This window comes from Gossypium hirsutum, chromosome D08, assembly GCF_007990345.1.
Source record: "Gossypium hirsutum isolate 1008001.06 chromosome D08, Gossypium_hirsutum_v2.1, whole genome shotgun sequence".
Taxonomy (NCBI): Eukaryota; Viridiplantae; Streptophyta; class Magnoliopsida; order Malvales; family Malvaceae; genus Gossypium; species Gossypium hirsutum.
Genome location: NC_053444.1, coordinates 61,295,459 through 61,316,709, shown reverse-complemented (window position 1 = coordinate 61,316,709; position 21,251 = coordinate 61,295,459). Strand labels below are relative to the sequence as shown.

The window sequence follows — 21,251 nt, the reverse complement described above, 5'->3', positions numbered from 1 at the left end:
TGGAGGTGAGGCGTTATTAATTTGGTTCTATAATGTATACTATTTCACCTTAATAACTATATTATCAAATTACTTTCTCATTCTAGGGGCTTTACAAGTCATCTGGGAATTTCTGTACACAATGTGAATCGGAGGGTTTCCGGAAAATCACATTTTATCAGGTTAGGACATGGAAACATATATTGGCTTTATTATTTTCATTTTGATGCATGAATCTGTTTATATCTCATTGACATGTTTAATTTGCTTACGGGACCATCCTGATATAATGGTGAAATACACATGCCGTATAGAAGCTGATAAGTCATTGTAACCATTATTTCTATCTAATGGAAATCCTATAGAACAAGGAGAGCTTGAGGCAAGCTTTCACATATTATGGTTGGCTCTTTTGGTTAATATTTGACTGTTGTTCAAAGTTATTTTTCTGGTTTCATTCTAGGGTGGTAAGCATTATGTTGTATGGGAGGATCCCTTTAAGAAACCATCATACTTGTTTGCCTTAGTAGCTGGCCAATTGGAGAGCAGAGATGACATATTTGTTACTCGCTCTGGCCAAAAAGTGTCGCTAAGGATCTGGACCCCAGCTCAAGATGTACCCAAGACTGCACATGCCATGTATTCACTTAAAGCAGCTAAGAAGTGGGATGAAGATAGGTCTATATATCCTTCATTTTCGTTTTTGGTGGCATTGAGATTATTTTGTTTCTTCATTTAAAATCTTATTATCTTGTAGGTTTTTGGTCTTGAGTATGACCTGGATCTCTTCAATATTGTTGCTGTTCCTGATTTTAACATGTAAGATGCTTTCTCTCTTATACAGATTGGACATTTGATGTACATGTGCTATCCTTTGCTTCTTTTCTAGTTATTATGCAGCGTTTATATCTTTTATAACCAATATGATTTGTTTTCCCCTTTTCTATATATTTTCTAATGTAGGGGAGCCATGGAAAACAAGTCTGAATGCATGCCTTCTGGCTTATCTGATCATTCATATTGAATACTTTTACTGGTATGTGTTGTTCATATATGTTTTGTATTTGTTGTCTTAGAATTTCAATTCAAAGCTAGTTTTGGCTTCTCCAGAAACTGCTACAGATACTAATTATGCTGCAATTTTGGGTGTTATCAGTCATGAGGTTTGTTGTGGATGTGGATTAAAAGTGCTCTTTGTTTTCTTCTTTTTTGACACATTTGTTACTGTATGATGTGTTGTGACTTGATTTTATTTCTTGCTTTGATGCAGTATTTTCACAACTGGACTGGCAACAGGTTGGTTTAGTTCCCATTTAGGCTAATTGGCTTTTCAAGAATTACATCCTTTTCTGTTGTTTCTTACTGTTTTATTTGTTTTTGGAGGTTTGGTCTGTCATAGATGTGTTATTGCATCTTACCACGATGTTTAGATCTATGTTTTGTGATTATTTTGCTAATAAAGGAGGTTAAATCATGTGTTGTTCTAAAGACATCAACTGAAACACTGCAGAGTGACATGCCGAGACTGGTTTCAGCTCAGTTCAAAGGAGGGTCTCACTGTTTTCCGTGATCAGGTATGATGCTTCTGTTGACAAAGAGAGTAAATTTCACCTCATTACAACTTAAATGTGTTTATGGTTGTTGGTAGGAATTTTCATCTGACGTGGGAAGCCGTAAAGTGAAGAGGATCGCTGATGTTTCAAAGCTTAGAAATTATCAAATCCCATAGGTTATGTTTTTTGCGTGACTTGATAGTGATCTCATATCCAATTATATGAGCAGTTATGTTGAAACTACTACGAAAAGGTAGAATTATATCCTTCAGTGTTGACATACTTGAGAGATGACTTGCCTTTGTTTCTGTATTGCTCGGGATGCTGGTCCCATGGCTCATCCTGTTAGGCCGCATTCTTATATTAAGGTCTTAAATTATCTCCCTTATTTATTGGCATTTACTACGTTTTTGCTTGCTCATAAGCTCTCAAAAGTTTTTGCTTCTAAGCTGTTTTCCCTTTTTCCCTTTGACAGATGGATAACTTCTACACAGGCAAGTTTTTGTTATACCTAATAGAAATGTGTAATGGGTGCAAGGATCAGTTTTCTCTTTCTATATTGATTTATTTTTTAATGTGTGAATGTTTTATTTTTTTGTATGATCTTGTTGTATATGAATCTGTTATGGGGTTATCAACAACTGCAGTGACGGTAAGCCCTATCAACTTGCATTTGCATCTTCGTTTCTGTTTTTCTTTCACAAGGCATCTAATTTTAATTGTGTCTTCTTGGTCATTTTGTTTCCTTTTCCAGAGGTTTATGAAAAGGTTCGATTATCTTAACCCATGTCTGTCTTGTTTACATGTGTTTGTGTGCAAGGGCTATATTGACACATCAATGAATTTCCTTATGATTCAACTTCCCAGGGAGCTGAAGTTGTTAGGATGTACAAAACACTCTTGGGGACTCAAGGTTTCCGTAAGGTAAAATTTTAAGCATGTTTGTAAGTCTTCACTTGCATGCATTAGCATGCATTTGAAGTTGCTTATGTTGAACAGATTTGTTGGGTAATTTGTTCATTTCTCAGGGTACGGATCTTTGCTTTAAAAGACATGATGGGCAAGCAGTAACATGTGAAGACTTTTTTTCTGCCATGAGAGATACAAATGATGCGGATTTTGCTAATTTCTTGCTCTGGTATGGATCAGTATCTCTTCTTTCCAGTTACAGTGTCTGTCTGATAATTTTGATGCATAATGAAACTCTCAGGTATTCACAAGCTGGGACTCTGGTGGTAAAAGTTACTTCATCCTACAATACTGATGCTGATACTTTTTCTTTAAAGTTTAGGTATACTGCTGGAAACTTTGTTCCCACTTCCATGAACGATCATCGATTCCCTCCTAAATCTGTTGCTGCTGACTTTATGCTTGATTTTGCATTTTCCTAGTCAAGAGGTACCCCCGACTCCTGGGCAGCCTGTTAAAGAACCCATGTTCATTCCTGTGGCTGTTGGTTTGCTGGACTCAAGTGGAAGAGACATACCTCTATCCTCTGTGTATCACAATGGTACACTGCGGTCTGTTGCATGCAACAATCAACCAGTCTTGAATACCTTTCTTCGAGTAACTAAGGTCTGTAAAGAATCTTCCTACGTTTCATCTTCTTGTCTGTAAGATACTTCCATCATGGAGGATAAAAGGCAGAGAACTTGCACTCTTTTCTGGAATGTCTAAAACTGTTCCCAAGCTGCCACATATTGACATTTAGGCTGCTATAATGTCTGTTGCATATCTTTACAGTGCTCCCATCCGTCTTGAATCTGATCTCACTGACAATGATCTATTTTTCCTCCTTGCTCATGATTCGGATGAGTTCAATCGGTTTGTCCTTCTTGAAGTATGAATGTGTTAATCTATTAAATTAGGAATATATGAGAATTTGTTCGATATGTTTCTTTTCTTCTTTTTTTTTCAGTTAGGAGGCTGGACAGTTGCTAGCAAGGAAGCTCATGCTTAGTTTAGTTGCCGTTTTCCAACAAAACAAACCATTGGCCCTAAATCCCAGATTTGTGCAAGGTCTGAGAAGCATACTCTGTGATACAGGCTTGGATAAGGTATGATACTTCTCTTACCAGATAATATAAGATCTTTAATATTCAAATTCACTCTTAACTGCCTTTTGTTATCCAGGAATGTATCGCAAAAGCAATAACTCTCCCCGGTGAAGGAGAGATTATGGATATGATGGAAGTTGCTGACCTTGATGCTGTTCATGCAGTTCAAACCTTCATTAGGAAGGAGATTGCCTCACAACTGAAATCAGAGTTTCTAAACACGGTATGCCATATGAAGTTTGACTTTATATAAACAAATCTTTATTACTTCACTTTTAGACTAGAGACTGTTTTGCAAGTGGACTTGATTTTCCTTCTTGGCATTTTAACAGGTTAAGAACAATAGAAGCTCAGATGAGTTCGTATTTAACCATCCTAAGATGGCTCAATATGCACTCAAGAATGTTGCTCTTGGTTTGTATTCCTTGAATTTTATTTTCCCAAGATTTGTCTGGCAAAATTTTCATCATCTAATTACCTTACATGTATCTATTTCCAGATATAAAGGAGCTTGCCCTGCATGAATATAAAGCTGCTACAAATATGACAGAACAGTTTGCAGCTTTGGCAGCCATTACCCAGAAGCCTGGTAAAACTTGCAATCACGTATTGACAGATCTCTATAACAAGTGGCAACATGACTTCCTGGTAAATTTGCAGCTCAGCTTCCTTTTACCTGCCAGAATGTAAGCTTGAACTTCTTTTATCACTTGGTATAATCTTGTTTTCCTTCTTTGTTAAGGTTGTAAACAAATGGTTTGCCCTTCAAGCCATGTCTGACATTCCTGGTAATGTTGAGAATGTTCGCAACCTCTTAACTCATCCAGCATTTGACCTGCGTAACCCAACTAAGGTAATCTTTCTCTCTCTTACATGCATGTGTGGGCACGATTTGGGCATTGGTGGTGACTTGTTTTGTTAATGTAGGTATACTCACTCATTGGAGGATTTTGTGTATCTCCTGTGAATTTCTATGCCAAGGATGGATCAGGCTACAAGTTATTGGAGAAATAGTATTACAACTTGACAAGCTAAATCCTCGGGTTTGTTGATAATCCCAATCTACGTATCTTCCTTTGTTCTTTTGGGTGAACTGCAAAAAAACAATTTCCTTTGTGAAGGTTACATCTCATCCGGATATGGTAACTCTCTTTTCACTTCTTCAGTAACATTCCCCCCCCCTTTAATGTTGCAGGTGGCCTCCCGCATGGTGTCGGCCTTCTCAAGATGGAGGCGTTTTGATGAAAGCAGGCAAAAACTTGCCAAGGTAATAAGCTGGTAGCACTTATCTAAAATGTTTTGATTCATTTATACCTATCAACCAGTGCGTAAAGAGTCGATGCCACTATCATATAAGCTCAGTACATGCAATTTATAACTAACATGTTTTGCAGGCACAACTAGAGAAGATCATGTCTGTCAACGGTTTATCAGAAAACATATTCAAGATTGCTTCAAAGAGCTTATCTGCTGCCTTAAATTAACTTTTGCTGCTATCCCTTGTTATAGACAAATAGAAAGAACTTCATATAGAATATGCAGCAACAATTTGTTCTGTTTTTCCAGTGATTGGAGTGTAACAAGACTCATAGATTATGAACTGAAACTGCATAAATCTATTGAGCTTTTGTTTTAGAATTATTATTGAAAGATCTTGTATTTATTCTGTTTTGCAATGCCAACCCGTTTAATTTGTCTAAACATTAGATTAAGCCTGCAGTTGCCAAACAATTCTCTTTTAACTTACAGAAAATATGACAGCAACAATATATATATGCCTCCCATTTTTGTGGTCTGAGAATAATATGGTAGACTTTGCCCCTTGTGGCAATGGGCAGCTTCAAAATATCAGAGAAGCCGGTTTGGCCTTTATTTAGGAATGGCTGAAAGTGAGAATAGAGAGGGAGAGACAGAATTGCCTCAAAACCTGTCAGGGGCTGTGGAATGTGGATGTTGGATTTGATGTTGTTTAGACTTTTGGGATATATAGTTGCTTCCTCCTTTTAGTTTAATTCTTTTGATTCAATTTGATATTTAAAGTATCATTTCAAAGAAAAAATGGACTAATAAAAATGCACTCTTCTTTTTAATGGCTAGAAAAAAAATATACTTTTGAATAACTATTATATTCTCAACGCCTATTGTCATCCACAGTCAACTTTACATTAATTTGTTTGTGGGTCAATTTATTGTGTTTTTGAGTATTTAATAGCTGAGTTTTTCTGGTTTCCTTGACCTCTAGGAGCGTGAAATCGTCCCTGTTCCAACAAATATTCGTAGTTTCCAATGACTAAGTTTTGATACCAAATGTCACAAACTTATAAGATAATTCAATTTCGTAAACATTACAGCTGAAATATCATTTCACTAAAATGTAAAATTAAGTGTTTGGTTGTTGATATATAAAATTATCTACATTGTATTGCCTTTCTAATAAAATTATCTTTTCAAATTTACTTCCTTTAACATTTTTTAATATCAGAACTTTTAATTATAAAAAATAATATTCAAAAAAGACAAAATAATAAGTGATTATTATTTTAACTATTAAATTATATTAATTAATATAATAAATAAGGGGTATTTTTGTTTTATTATTTAGATTCTATCAATAACTTGTAAAAAACCTGTATATTACTATTTCCATAATGTGAAATTAGGGGATAATCACGTTGACAATCCAAACACTTTAATATTACATTTGGCAAACCAAACACTCTCTTAAAAATAACTCTTCTTTTCAAGACTAAGACAATAGACATGTTGTAGTTTTTTCTTTGGAAGTTTCTTTTTCTTGGCAAGGGGTTGAACATGGAGATTAATGATTTACAGAGACAGATGATGTAAAGTTATTTTCAAGAAGAGACAATGTGATATGAACAGAAAGAGATGATCAGAGTGACACCCAAAATCAAAGCCCATAAATTTAGGTTGAATTAATACTGCAGCCTCCAAATTGATCATCATCATCAATGAAAGTTAATACAGTTGGGTGCATTAGATATTATAATACTTTGAGCTATCATGACCTTCCATAACATTAATTAAAAAATAAAAATCACCAAAGTGGGTTAACCAAGTCAGCTGTGGTGGCAATCAATGGCATTGTTTTAAGTAATTTAAATTTTATAATAAATAAAATGGTTATACTATTTTTTTCAAAATTAGGTACTATAGATTGAGACTCAAATAATTTAATTATCATCTATAGCATATTCAAAGTGGATACAAATATTAACTATCTATTATATGTATTTGTTTTACTTTTGAAGATAATAGATTCAGATCAGTTCCGGAAAGTGGATGGGTAAAGCCTAATATAGATGTACAGTTTCACTTAACTCTTATTCGGCTGCAATTAGAGGAATCATTAGAGATGTTGGTGGTAATTGGTTACATGGTTATTCAATGACATTAGGGAAAGATGAAGTGTTTAGGATTGAAGCGAGATCTATGTTAGAAGGGGTTCGACTAGCTTGGGACAAGGGTTATCGACAGGTTGAGCTTGAATCTGATAATGTTCTGTTAGTGGAATCAATTTTAGTCGATAATTCTATCGATAGTCATATTATAGAATTATGGGACATTCATAAGCCAATACAGAGGAATTGGAAAGTTCGTATCCGTCACATTTCCAAAGTTCACAACGAAGTTGCAGACTTTATGACCAAGCATGCTGCTATAGGATTCACAAGTATTCAGGTATTCTTCGAACCTCCTCAAGTTGTGCAAAGTTAAGTTCAAAAAGATATTATGAGCTTTTGACTTTATGCTTGTTATTATAATCGTCTAGTACTGTTTTATTTACCAAAATAATAGATTCAGATTTGAATTAATCAAATCAATTTTAAGGGATATTGAGCATATTCGGATATTTGATAGAGTATAGATTTGAATTGTGATAATCAGATTTAATGTGAATAATAAACGAATTCGAATTTTAAAATAAATTTGTGGTTGTAGATTCAGACTTCATAGAGATAATAAATATCTTACTCATTATATACAAGGTATTTTAAGGAAATATAAAAAAGTTGTGGTTTTTATTTTTCATATTTTAAAGTGTTATAAATGTATTTTTTTTAGAAAGATATATCTTAGAAGTTGTTGGCTTAATTTCAATTTGAACTTTTGGGTTAGGACAAGTAAGTTAGTGTACTAAAAATGTGTAAAAGGTCATAAATGCATATAAAATTTTACATTCTACTAATTCATGGTTTATGAATATGATTTGTACATTTTGTATTTATGTTATTTTTTCTATGATATTTTTATATTATATTTCATATTTTGTATAGTTTATTGATTGTTGTGTTGTGTCTCAGTTCGTGACATGTTCTGTATTATTTAATTTTTTTTAAAATTATTTTGTATTCATGATTTGTTGAATACATTTGTGCACCGTGTTACTTTTATATATTAACAAGCTAATTAAATTCTTATAGACTCAACTTTGTTATTGAACCAAAACCCCATTGGTACTCTATTTAAAATTTAGATAATTATATTTCTCACACATTAATATAAATGTGGTATTTAAAACTTTAATTTAATATTTGTCACTTCAATTTTTTTGAAAATTTTAATTAGGGTCTTTTAATTTTTTTTAAATTCTCATTTTATCTTTTAATTTTTTGGGTAAACTATATCCAAGGTCGTTAAACTATTAGTAAGTTTATGTTTTGGTCACTCAATTTTAAAAAATTACAAGATGGTCACGAAACTATTCAAAAGTTTTCATTTAAGTCACTAGACTATTAAAGTTTTCATTTCATACTGCCTGCGCCGGTCGAAAGCTCTCCTTTCTCTTTTCTTCTACAGTTTAATTCTTTTCATGAAACAGTTTTGAACGCCACGAATTTTTAAACAAAAATACAAACATCTTTATTCTCTGATCTCTAACACTGGCCATCAATTCGACTTGGATCTAAGGTATGTTCTTCTACTTGTCAATAGGTATCGATCCACTGTACCGCTCATCAAATTGCCACTTGAAGTTTATTAGTCGGACTTCAAAAAAAACCAACAGCCCCGTGACTGAAAACTTTTAAGTAATTCAATGATCATTTAGTAAATTTTTAAAGTTGAGTGACAAAAAAACATAAACTAGATGTAGTATTTTGAAACCCTTTCAAACTGTGGAAAACCATGTCAAAGTTTTACATCCTCTCAACTAAGAAATGCTTGCAACGTTGTGGCCCTAACTGGCAGACCATTAAATATTCTTGCTGTGTACTCATTTATATATGTATATGTGTGAGTGTGGGGTTATGGCTCATGCATCTAAAGTCAAAATTAAAAGTCCCCACGACATTGATGAAGGTATTTGAGTAAAGAAAGGGATTATTTATTAGGTACTGAATTCCAGAAGAAGAAAAAGATGATTGGCTACTAAAATTAATCATTGTTGAATTTGTTTGTAATTATTAAGTCACATATTTGAATTTGTTTCCCTACCCTACACCTTAACGTCTTTCATATTAATTCTTTGGGGTTGGATTTCGAACTCAAGAATGTTTTTTATACAATATTAGGATAAGAAATAGGGTAACGCAGGTTAAACTCGTGTCAAATAAATGTTTAACTAATAATTTGTATAATTTAATCGGTCTAACAAAATATTTAATTGTCGATTTATATAAATTAATCAGTCAAACTGATAACTAAATATACGTGAATTTAAATAACAATAATAATTTAGGTAAAATGAAACTTGAAATTAAAACCCTTAATTTTAATTATTAGAATTTTATATGATGGAGCTGTACTTTTGACTTTTGGAAGGGAACAAACGCAAATTTATGTAGAGTCGGTGGAGTTTATACAAATTATGAGATGAAGAATTAAGTGATCCATCCAAAAAAAAGTAACTTTTATGATTTATCTTTTATGATTAGCGCGATTTGAATTCGGGAACTTTAAATCATATATATATTTATTAATAAGTATCGGACGCAATAATAATGTAATTATATTTTTAATTATTAAAAATAATATTATTGAGAGGAAGGATTAATTTCTATAAATTGTAAAACGAATATAACAGATATCTTAATTTTTATTAAAAATATTATATACTTTTGGAAATTATTAAAATCACCATCGACTGTGCAAAAAAAAGATATTATTATTTACTATTTTTTAAAATAAAATTTTTTGTTTAATTAAGGCTTAATTATGCAATTGGGCTTCAACTTGACACATTTTTTTAATTTAACACTATTTTTGGTCGCACTTGATATCCGAACTTTCCATTTATGTATTTTGATATTTTTTGTTGTACACTACTAATTCTTTCAGGCATATGATACTTTGAAATCATGATAGGTGACAATAATTACATTATAATGTTGTCATCATCTATAAAAAAAATATGTATATGCTTTTAAAAAAAAGATTATAAATTATTTTTAAAATTTAAAAGTATATAAAAAGCTAAAATTTTATTTAAAAACCTAAAAAATAGCCAAACTTTCTTCTCCATTATACAAAACCAACAAAAACAGAAGAAGAATTCAAGCAAGGACACTCTCGAGACAGAGATGTTGTCCGTAAAGGGTGAATTTAAGGTGAGGCAAGAGGGGCCTATAAAATTTTAAAATTTTAAAAGAATATTAATTTTATATATTTTTATAATTTTTTGAATAATGATGTCATAGTCATATCATTATTGCCACATGCACCTATATCTCAGATTTAATGGTTTTACAAAAATATACTACAATGAAAAAAAATTTCAGACAGCATAAACACTAAATTGAAAGAATATGTTAAATGCATATTGAAACCTTGAATTAAGTTATATGAATAGAGTTTTCTTTATGATTATCGGTGTCTTTGTCCAATTTACGATTTAGAATTAATTTTCTTTTTAAATTAAAGTGATGTTAAAGTAAAATCCGATAATTTCGAAATTCACTAATTGGTGCTTTTGAGCCTAATAGTAACCAAACGAAATGATAAGAATGCTAGCTGATGTGTGCTAGCTGCTCACAAAAATCCATAACCAGTCACATGGTATGAAGAACAGATTTTCAGCATAATAATAGATTGCTAAGAATGAGGAAGAAAATGGGTTATATACATGTTCACATATATATATATGAAAAGAAATACAAAGAGAGAGATTGTATGTTTATATTTAAAATTTTTTAATGATTATAAATTGGGTAATCTATAAAAATAGTCATTTTTGTTTGTCTCAAATTACATTTTAGTTACTTATATTTGAAACGTTACGTTCTAGTCACTCATGTTATTGTTTTGTTACGAAGTGGTATTCTGCCATTAAGCTTCGTTAACTTCCTAACGACATCCCTACGTGGTAGTTACCCATATTTCCCTTTTTAAGGTGGAGAAAATTAGGTTTTAGGGCATAATTTTGTGTTCTATTATCATAAGAAAAATTAAAAATCTATTCTCCTCCCAGCTAAACATCCAAGTTGGCATTTAAAATCCATTTGGACTGCCACATAGGATTGTTGCTAGGAGGTAACGGAACTTAACGGCAGAGTGATCACTTCATAACAAAACACTAATATAAGTAACATTTAAAACATAAATGATTAAAATATAACCGGAGGTAAACAAAAGTGATTATTTTTATAGTTTACTTTATGAATATTAGTATGCTTATGAATATTAGTAGGCATATATAGGGAGAATAGTTGCTCAACCAATCTAATTTACATCTTCATTAAATGCTCCGATAGTTGGAATTTAAGGAGAACAAGCTCTTCCCTGTAAAATTAGGTGAGCCCCCTTTCTTCTTAAAGTTGTTGGATCTTCATTTTAAATATGTATATATATATATACATTACAAAAGTCGACTATCGTGGTCATTTCACTTATATGACTTTCCAACGACCCTAGTCGGCCATTAATGGCATTGTGTTTAGTAGAAGAAGAAGAAGAAAATTAAGTCATGTATAATCTCAACAAATGTGGTTGCCCTTATTAATTACTTTTTGCCTTTCTCACTTTCTGTGCTATCCTATATAATCCTTTTCTTCTTCTGTATCTTCCCTTCACTCATCATTCTCACAGCCTTCTCCTCCTTTCCTTTTCTTCTTCATAATATAGAATCTGGGTTTCGTTAGGGTTTACGAAATTGAAGGTTATTGTTTTACGTGTAAATTCTTTTTAAACATGGATGGATCTACGGCTCTGATGATCTTATCAGCCATGGTGGCGTATTTAGTGTGGTTCAAGTTTATTTCAAGGTCGCTTAATGGTCCACGTGTTTGGCCCTTATTGGGTAGTCTCCCTGGGCTCATCCAGAATTCTACTTGCATGCATGAGTGGATCGCGGACAATCTCCGCGCGTGTGGTGGCACGTACCAGACTTGCATTGCTGCAATTCCATTATTGGCCCGGAAACAAGGTCTGGTGACTGTCACGTGTGATCCGAAGAATTTGGAGCATATTTTGAAGATCCGGTTCGATAATTACCCTAAGGGGCCTACTTGGCAAGCTGTGTTCCATGATTTGCTGGGTGATGGGATCTTTAATTCTGATGGAGACACGTGGCTGTTCCAGCGGAAGACTGCCGCATTAGAATTTACCACCCGGACGCTGCGCCATGCCATGGCACGGTGGGTTAGCCGAGCCATTAAGTATCGGTTTTGCCCGATTCTTGAATCGGCTCAGCTCCAAGGGAAGCGAATTGATCTTCAAGACTTATTGCTTCGGCTCACTTTTGATAACATATGCGGCTTGACTTTCGGTAAGGACCCTCAAACACTTTCCCCAGGACTTCCAGAGAACGGCTTCGCAATGGCTTTTGATCGAGCCACGGAAGCCACGCTCCAACGCTTTATTTTGCCTGAAATCGTATGGAAGCTGAGGAAATGGCTTCGGCTTGGGATGGAAGTTAAGTTGAGCCAAAGCCTTAAACACATGGATAAATACTTATCCGAAATCATAAATACACGTAAGCAAGAGTTGGTGAGTCAGCATCAAAGTGGGATCCAACACGACGATTTGTTATCCCGTTTCATGAAAAAAAAAGAATCCTATTCAGATGAATTCCTTCAGCACGTGGCACTCAATTTCATCCTAGCTGGACGTGACACGTCATCAGTTGCCCTTTGTTGGTTTTTTTGGTTAGTAAATCAAAACTCAAGGGTGGAAGACAAAATTCTCATCGAGATTTGCACTATTCTAATGGAGACACGTGGATCCGACACTTCCAAATGGGTTGATGAACCATTAGTGTTTGAAGAAGTAGATCGAATGATATACCTTAAAGCCGCACTATCTGAAACACTAAGGCTTTACCCATCAGTGCCACAAGACTCAAAGCATGTAATCGCCGATGATGTCTTGCCGAACGGAGCATTTATCCCAGCGGGATCAAATGTCACATATTCTTTATATTCAACCGGTCGGATGAAATTTATATGGGGCGAAGATTGCTTAGAATTCAAACCGGAAAGATGGTTATCAGAAGATGGCAAAAGATTCGAGACCCAAGATTCATACAAATTTGTTTCTTTCAACGCAGGTCCTAGGATTTGTTTAGGAAAGGATTTAGCTTACCTGCAGATGAAATCAATAGCCGCGGCGGTGCTGTTACGCCACCGTCTGACAGTGGTGGAAGGACACCGGGTGGAGCAGAAAATGTCACTAACATTGTTCATGAAATATGGTCTAGTGATGGACGTGCACCCAAGAAATCTAAAGCCTGTACTGGAAAAAATAGGCAAAGCTGGTGAAGTCATTGCCTCTAATGGCAACTATATGACGAATTAATCACAGCAGCTGGAGTATTAATTAAGATAGTATCATACTATTATATATATTTATTTTAAATCATATATAAATGCAAGTGAAATAAAACCTGAAACCCAACTGTATACATGGCTCAAATATTGAAATTGTGTACATTAATTTGAGGAATGATGACAAAAGTCATTGCTTCAATTGCTAATTTTTTTGTTTCCTTTTAAGTAATATCTTTTATTAACCTATAATATAGTTTTCCTATTATTTAATATAATACATCAACTTTGGTTAAATACATAATGTTATACATGAATTATGATTTTATACAATTGTATACATGAAAGTTTGATGGTAAAAGTACTATAGAGACCCCTGTACTAAGAGTTAGATTGCATTTTACCTCATCTCTTCTCAAAAAATGAGCAAATCAATCCCTATGCATTAGATCAAAGAGCAAATTAGTCATTTTGTTAAATATTTCATCTATTTCTACAGTTAAAAAACCAATCCTTATATGTTAGCACGAGGCACACGTGGCATGTCACATGTTACAGTCTGGTTATTTGTTAATCGCTACACCAATTTTTAACAATAGAAGTGAATGAAAATTTTAACAAAAAGGACCGATTTGCTTTTTGATCAAACGTACGAGGATTAAATTGTCCATTTTTTGATAGAATGGGCAAAATGCAGTCTAACTCCTAGTACAAGAACCTCCATGATACTTTTACCAAATTTTGATTTAATTCAAATTTCACAAATCACTAACACAATTATTGGTAGTGCACCATTTTACATATCTTGTACATAAATAATTTTATTTATCTATACAAAAATAAAGTGGTGTCTTTATTTAAATGTGTACACTTGAATCAAAATTAAAACTTCATGTATACATTTAAACCACAATCAAATTTTATACGATTAATCAAATTCATATATCAAAATATATATTTAAAAAATTGATAATATAAGGAGATAAGTTTAGATATAATTGCAGTGGCATCTGATATAATTGGAATAACACCTTTATCATTTTGGAAATTTTGTTATGATTTCCACTAATCCTTTATATAATTGGGCATTCCATATGATTTTGATCATATTTGTACAAATTATGATAACTTTTATAAATTATTTTGATAATATTTTATATTTCAATAAATTTTTAAATAATTTTTTTAAATTTTTAATATAATTTAGTTTAAATATGACAAAGGTTTTCACACTTTTTTGAAATTTAAAATTTAATTTGTGTACTTTAATTTTGAGATTTTAAGCCATTGTATTTTTTATTTAAAAAACTTGATTCTTTCGTCCTATTTTGTAATTATAAAAAAGGTAAAAATATTTGTTAGCCCACAATATTTACAATTTTTTTTGTCAAATTAATTTTTATTATTTAAAATTTTTAAAGTTTATAAAAATAAAAAAATTCAAAATATAAAAAAAACATTTTTTAATAAATTCATAAAATTATAAAATATATAATTAAAAAATATTAAAAAAATTGTTATTTAATTTTTCTTCTGATCAATACATATTGGAATAAAATTTGGATAAGTATTTTTTTAATTTAATTAAAAAAAACTATATTAAAAGTTGATTTAATATTGATCAAACAAATTGCTCAAACTTTGGGCATACCTTGAAGAAGTAAAAACTTTTTATACTTTTTTTTTATTTTTTAAGATATTATTTTTTCGGTTTTTTATTGAAAATATTAACAAAATTTGAATAATTTTATGTACTTTTAAAAAGTAAGAGACAAAAAAGGTAAATATTGAAAGTTAAAAAAATATATTTTATCTTTGTTATAACAGTAAAATTGGAAAATAGAATCAAAGTTTTTAATGTATTAAAAGATTAAATTTTAAATTAAAAAATATAAAAACGTATATAATTTCCACTATCTATGTCTCATATATCTATAAATAATGAAAACAATCCTGCGTGGAAGGGGGTGTGTTTGGTTTCAAAATTAAAAAAAGAATTAGTGAAGAAAATATGTTTGGTTGAAATGATTGCAAACAAGGGTTGTGCGGTTAGTTACGGGACAGCAGCGGCAGTTTACGTTAAACATGTGTATAGAACAGTGAATCAATTTGAGGACGGCATGGAGAAGTTGGCTCACGCAGAAGCGGGTCTGATTTTAATATATTTTCGTGGGTAAAAATATCATGCACCTGACTTTATAAAATACAAAATTGAAAAGGAAAGTTGTAATTATACATTTGACACATTAATACCCTAACCATATGTCAAAACAAAATTCTACACCCTAATTCCTGGAAGTCAACTGGTATGTATGGTATTACCAAATTTAATATTCATCATTTTGAAATGTTGGATCTATATTTCTTCACTTATTAAAAATATTACATCTTTTAGTATATATTCTAGTTTTTTTTTTTTTTGTACATCGATTCTATTTTATATTAATTAATTTTAAACTAATTTCCAAAAAAAGATAAAAGTGATGATGTAAAATGATTTAATTTTTTTATAGAGAAACATTTTTTATGTGGATTTTTCTAGACTTTTTTAAAATTAATTTTGTAAAATTATTAATGGTGGGTCTACTTGATTTTTAATATTAAAATACCCTTATTATGAATAATTAATATGATTATTATATAAATGATTAGTTTTAAGCAAACTATTGAAGATTAATATTAAATTATAAACACATGTTTTATGAAATTAAATAATAAATATATTATTTATAATTTAATAACTTTATATAAAATAGAAAAGTCAAAGTTCTAATTTCTATCAAATAATTGTCATTATTTATGTAAATATCAGAGTATAAAAAACAATTAAAATTTTAATCTCCAAAGATTACTTACTTAAAAAATATTAAAATTTTGGATTATAATTGTAATTTTATTTTTATAATTAAAATTATTTTAACTATGTATTATACTCATTTGAATCTTCGAATAATTTTTTATATTATTTTATTTATAATTAAATTGATAATATTAAAATAATTTTTTTGGGTTACTTAAAAAGATTGTACGTGTTTCCATTTTAAAAAAAATTCATATTTAATAAATTTAAAACTATATAATAATTATTAGAAGTGTAAAACATGCTATGAAAATTAAAATGTAAATTAATTAAATATTATGCAGCAATGAATAAATTATAGATCTTTTAATTTAAGAAAATTAATCTTTTATCTATGAGAATGAAAAAACAAGTTAATTAAAAACTTAAAAAATAAATAAATATTTTTCTTACATTAAATATTATAAAAATAAAATAAAAATAAATTAATTGCGTCAGTTTTGCAGAGGCTTATAGAAGCAATTATCAATCAAATCAAATGAAATTTCCTTTATTTTTTTTCCTACATTCAATTTTTTTTTTGTTAAAGTTGTTGTATTAAAAGTTAAATTGTCTTTTATCCTTTTTACTCAATAAATAAATTAGTCTTATAAGTTAAATTAAAGAGCAAAATAGTCATTTATCTTAAAAATTGCATCCATTTCTACTATTAAACACATACGTGGTTGACGAAATAACTATATAGTAAAATGTGGTGCGCCACTTGTACCTCATATTTATGTATAGAGTAGGGGCGAAGTAGAGGTGCTCATGGGCCGGGCCAAGCCCAGGAAAAAAATTTAGCTAGTAACCTAGGCCCGGGCCCGGCCCAAAATATGGGCCTGAGATTTTGTCCAGGCCCGGCCTAGGGAAAAAATATAAGGCCCGAGCCCGGCCCGGCCCGTTTTTTTACTTAAAATTAATTGTTATAAAATTATATCAAATATCAATTTATATTTTCTTTGTATATAATGAACAAAAAATAAAATAAGATTACTTATTTGAAGAACCAACTCAAACATTGACTAATTTTATAACAGTATATTAAAATAATATATTACAAATTTTATAACAGTATATTAAAACAGTATATTTATAACAATTTATTAAAACATTATATTAAAACAATATATTAATAACAGTATACTAAAACAATATATTAAAACAATATATTAAAACAGTATAATAATCTAGTTATTTAACTACAATAGATCAAACTTATATTTACACTGTTATAACAACAAAACATGTACTTGGAACCTTCTTTTAATTTTCATGAATAAACAAATCATAGATGAGGAATATCAAAACAACACAAGATCCTTATGGCTCCTATATATATACTATATATTTATATATAGGTACGTATGTACAGTAAGTGCGTATTCAATTAATTAGCTTGGCTGGCGGCACCACACATTAACCCATTATTCAAGTTACTGATGAAATATATATATATATATATCTATATACACCTGCATATACATAATTATTATAATGTAAGTGATGGTCTATAAGTTCATACAATATTAATTAATGGAGCATATTGTGAACATACTATAAAAAAACACAAATATAACAGCAATAATTTTAACAAATAACATCTTGCAACTCACTGAATAACCTTTCATGATGGGGTAAAATGTGACATATCGCCAGCAAAGTTAAATTAATTGAAAACATACGTATAAAACTAGTAGGAGCATTGAGTTCATTCACTAAAACACTATCAACAAAAGCACTTCACAACTCATATTTCTATTAAGTTCCTAAAGAATCTTCTAAGTATTGCTCCAAATCAAGAGAAACTTTTCGGGACAACCACAAAGTATCTCTTATAACCATTTTACGTTCTTTTAGGGGATTAATCCTTTCGAGGTTCAAATCAACTAAAGAGAAACTTTTCGGTGTAATCACAAGTTATCTTCCATGACCACTATGCGATCCATGGGTACTAACCTTTTCATGATTTATAATTGTCCCTCCCAGCAATATCGTTATCAAAAACCAACAAACAAAAACTTTTATGCATATATACTTTTAAACAAAATAATGCAGTTTCCATATATTAACTTACCATTGACCTTACCAACCAAGTTGCTACCTTTGACACTTTCATTTTGGGTCTTATAAGATGAAGCAGTACAATCCTGCAAAGAAACATAGTTAGAAAAAAAAATTATTATACACATATTTTCCAAATAAAAACAATTTCTCCTTCTATTGATGTTCGTTAAAACTCCAACACTGCAGTAAGTCAATATATATATATATATATAAGCCAATGGTGAAAAGATCAAATTCCTACGAAACCTAAATGATACATAAATGGTTAATTTTTAGTTACTTCACTAGATTGGGGTAATTTCTGTTGCAGCCTTGATATGTTAACACTTGTCGGATCATTAACCTGTATGAAATGAAATTCCATGAGTAAAACAAAACCCTAACATTATTTTCTACAAAAAACAAAACAAAACCCACCTCGGTTTGGATGGTACTATGAAACAAAAATTCTTCTGATTTGGTAGAAAAACAACTAACAACATGAAGTCCTTCATCAACAAGAACAGCTAACACTCTTGATGAAGACAAATCTTGGTCTTCAACGCCACAACGGAACATGATCTCAATACCTATCAAACATGGTCGGATTATGAAACAATGATGTGAAATTGAAGCAGCAGCTGGTTTGGTTCTTGAACCAACACTTGCTAAGTCAGACACTCTCTTCAGTTCATGTCTTTTAGCATCAAGGTCCTTGAATTTCTTCTCCAAATGTTTTATATAATTCACTGCTTCGTTCATGTGATCCGACATCAACCGCTTTCCCTAAAAATTTCAACTATTCACAAAATGGCAAAACCCTAGGAAATTTAACATAGTCATGAGAAAGAAAAAATAATAAAAAAAACTAACCTTTGATTTTGGAAATGGGTGGAGCCATGGGTTAGGGATTTGTGGAAGAGGGGAAACGGGAAATGGGGGAAATGGGTGGAGCCGTGGTCTGTGGACGACCGGAGGTGGATCGGTGGAGGACTGGAGGTGGATTCACTGGATTGGTGCCAGACCGGAGGTGAAGGTTGAGAAAAAAATTTATTTTCAGTCGGGCAGTAGGGATTTGTGGGGAAATGGCCTGGGGAGTGGGGAACCAAACTAAAAAGAAATGTTTAAAAAAAATAAAAATATATATATTATTTTCGGGCCGGGCCGGGTCGGGTCGGGTCGAGCCCGGGCTAAAAAATTTTGCCCGAGGCCCGGCCCGTTTTCTAAACGGGCCTACTTTTTTACCCAAGCCCATATTTTGGGCCTATATTTTTACTCAAACCCTCTCATATTTCGGGCGGGCCGTCGGGCCGAGCCGGGCCGCCCGACCCATGATCACCTCTAGGGCGAAACCAGAAAAATTTTTTAGGGTGGCCAAAATTAAATTGTAATTTTTACCATTTTAATAGTCTATATCTTTATAATTTTTAACAGATTAAATCAAAATTTTATCATTTTAGGAGGGCCAAAGTGCAATTTTAATAGGCCTAAATGAAAATTTTCCGTTTTAGAGGGGTCGGGGCCCCTGCCAGCCCCCTAACTATGCCTCTGGTATAGCGGCTAGTTTTTAATAATAGAAATTGATGAATTTTTTAATAGAATGGTCGATTTGCTCTTTAGTCTAACATATAAGGACTAATTTGCCCTTTTTTGAGTAAAAGAGACCGAATATAATCTAACTTTTAATACAAAGGTTTTCATAATATTTTCACCAATTTTCTTTATATATTTTTCATAGAGCACATTCCTAATATGTTCAAAAGAACACTATTAACAATTAAATTGCTATGGATGATGGGAAATTTTGTAGGCTATTTGTAACACCCCTTACTCGTATTCCGGCTCGGAACAGAGTATGAGGTATTACTAAGTTTTTTAAAAAAAATTTCGACAGCATTTCTGCTTAATTTTGCTTAAACCTCCTGCAAATTTAAATCACAATCCAATATATATATATCAACCAAACTCATTTATAATAATACTCACAATTTAACTATTAATGAACACCACATTTTAAATCAAACCATAACATATATTTACATGATGATTCCATATTTCATAGGTCGTCTATACATGCCATAATTTTCCGGAACGATAGTAGCAAAATACCCCAAGTGTGAAGGATAGTGTGGATGATTGTCTGACTTCGTTCCAAATTTCCGAGTTGTCGGAAGTCACTATAATCAAGGGAAAAATAAAATCGAGTAAGCATATAGCTTAGTAAGTAAACACATGATAAATAAGTAATTACTCACATAACTACACCAAAATATAAACTTATTCATGAATAACTTCATTGTTTAGGCAATTTCCAGCAAACTGTTTTTCTGCGTCATAGTCGCTAATTTATTTTTATCCGGAGCTACAGGGATCCAAATTGAGTTTCGTAAATTTTCCCTGAAACTAGACTCATATACCATTTCACCATAAAAATTTCAGAATTTTTTACCCAGCCAATTAGTACAGTTTATTCATTAAAACTTCCCCTGTTTCACTGTCCAACGGTTCTGACCCTTCCTCAAAAAAATTCACTTAACTCTCTGTACAAAATTTTAAAAATGGTTTCGCTTGTTTCTATTAAAAATAGAGTCAATAAGGAATCCAGGAATATAAATTTCACACCATAATTATTTTTGTACAATTTTTGGTGATTTTCCAAAGTTAGAACAGGGGATCCCGAAATCAATCCAGCCCTGTTTCAGTAAAATTCAGATATCTCCAAAAATACAACTCTTTTGCTTATTCTATTTATTTCATATGAAAATAGACACATTCAGCTTCAATTTCATATATTATTCAGCTTCCCATTCATTTTCCACCATTTATGGTGATTTTTCAAAGTTACCCATCTGCTGTTGTTCAACACAGTTTATAACTAAATCGTTCCTTTTTTCGTTTTTGATATTTTCTCCCATCTCATACATGGATCGATTTAGTATCCAACTCAATATTTGCCCCATAAAAATTTCCACCATATGGAAATATTCACCTTCCACACTTTTTCGTTGAGCACTCGGAATGTTAACCATTATTGGTGGATCTCGCACTTAGCACC

General features: G+C 31.6%; 2 protein-coding genes and 1 pseudogene across 2 annotated transcripts; 2 read left to right on the top strand and 1 right to left on the bottom strand.

Annotated features, from left to right (window-relative positions):
• The first annotated feature begins 394 nt into the window (after positions 1-394).
• Positions 395-5,290, top strand: LOC107941514 (puromycin-sensitive aminopeptidase-like; annotated as a pseudogene).
• Positions 5,291-11,579: 6,289 nt separating this feature from the next.
• Positions 11,580-13,520, top strand: LOC107941510 (cytochrome P450 86A22). The gene has a single exon (XM_016875061.2). The coding sequence runs from the start codon at positions 11,738-11,740 to the stop codon at positions 13,340-13,342; it is 1,605 nt and encodes a 534-aa protein (XP_016730550.1). The 5' UTR covers positions 11,580-11,737; the 3' UTR covers positions 13,343-13,520.
• Positions 13,521-17,311: 3,791 nt separating this feature from the next.
• LOC107941516 (transcription factor bHLH120) lies at positions 17,312-19,201 on the bottom strand (the record flags this gene model as incomplete). Its single annotated transcript, XM_041100067.1, has 4 exons — positions 17,312-18,300; positions 18,498-18,560; positions 18,635-18,982; positions 19,070-19,201. Coding segments are annotated over 4 exons (669 nt in total), but the record flags the coding sequence as incomplete, so codon positions are not given.
• Positions 19,202-21,251: the final 2,050 nt, after the last annotated feature.

Bases quoted from the DNA above. Each gene is read 5' to 3' on its own strand.
- LOC107941510 (XM_016875061.2), top strand. From the start codon at position 11,738: ATGGATGGATCTACGGCTCTGATGATCTTATCAGCCATGGTGGCGTAT.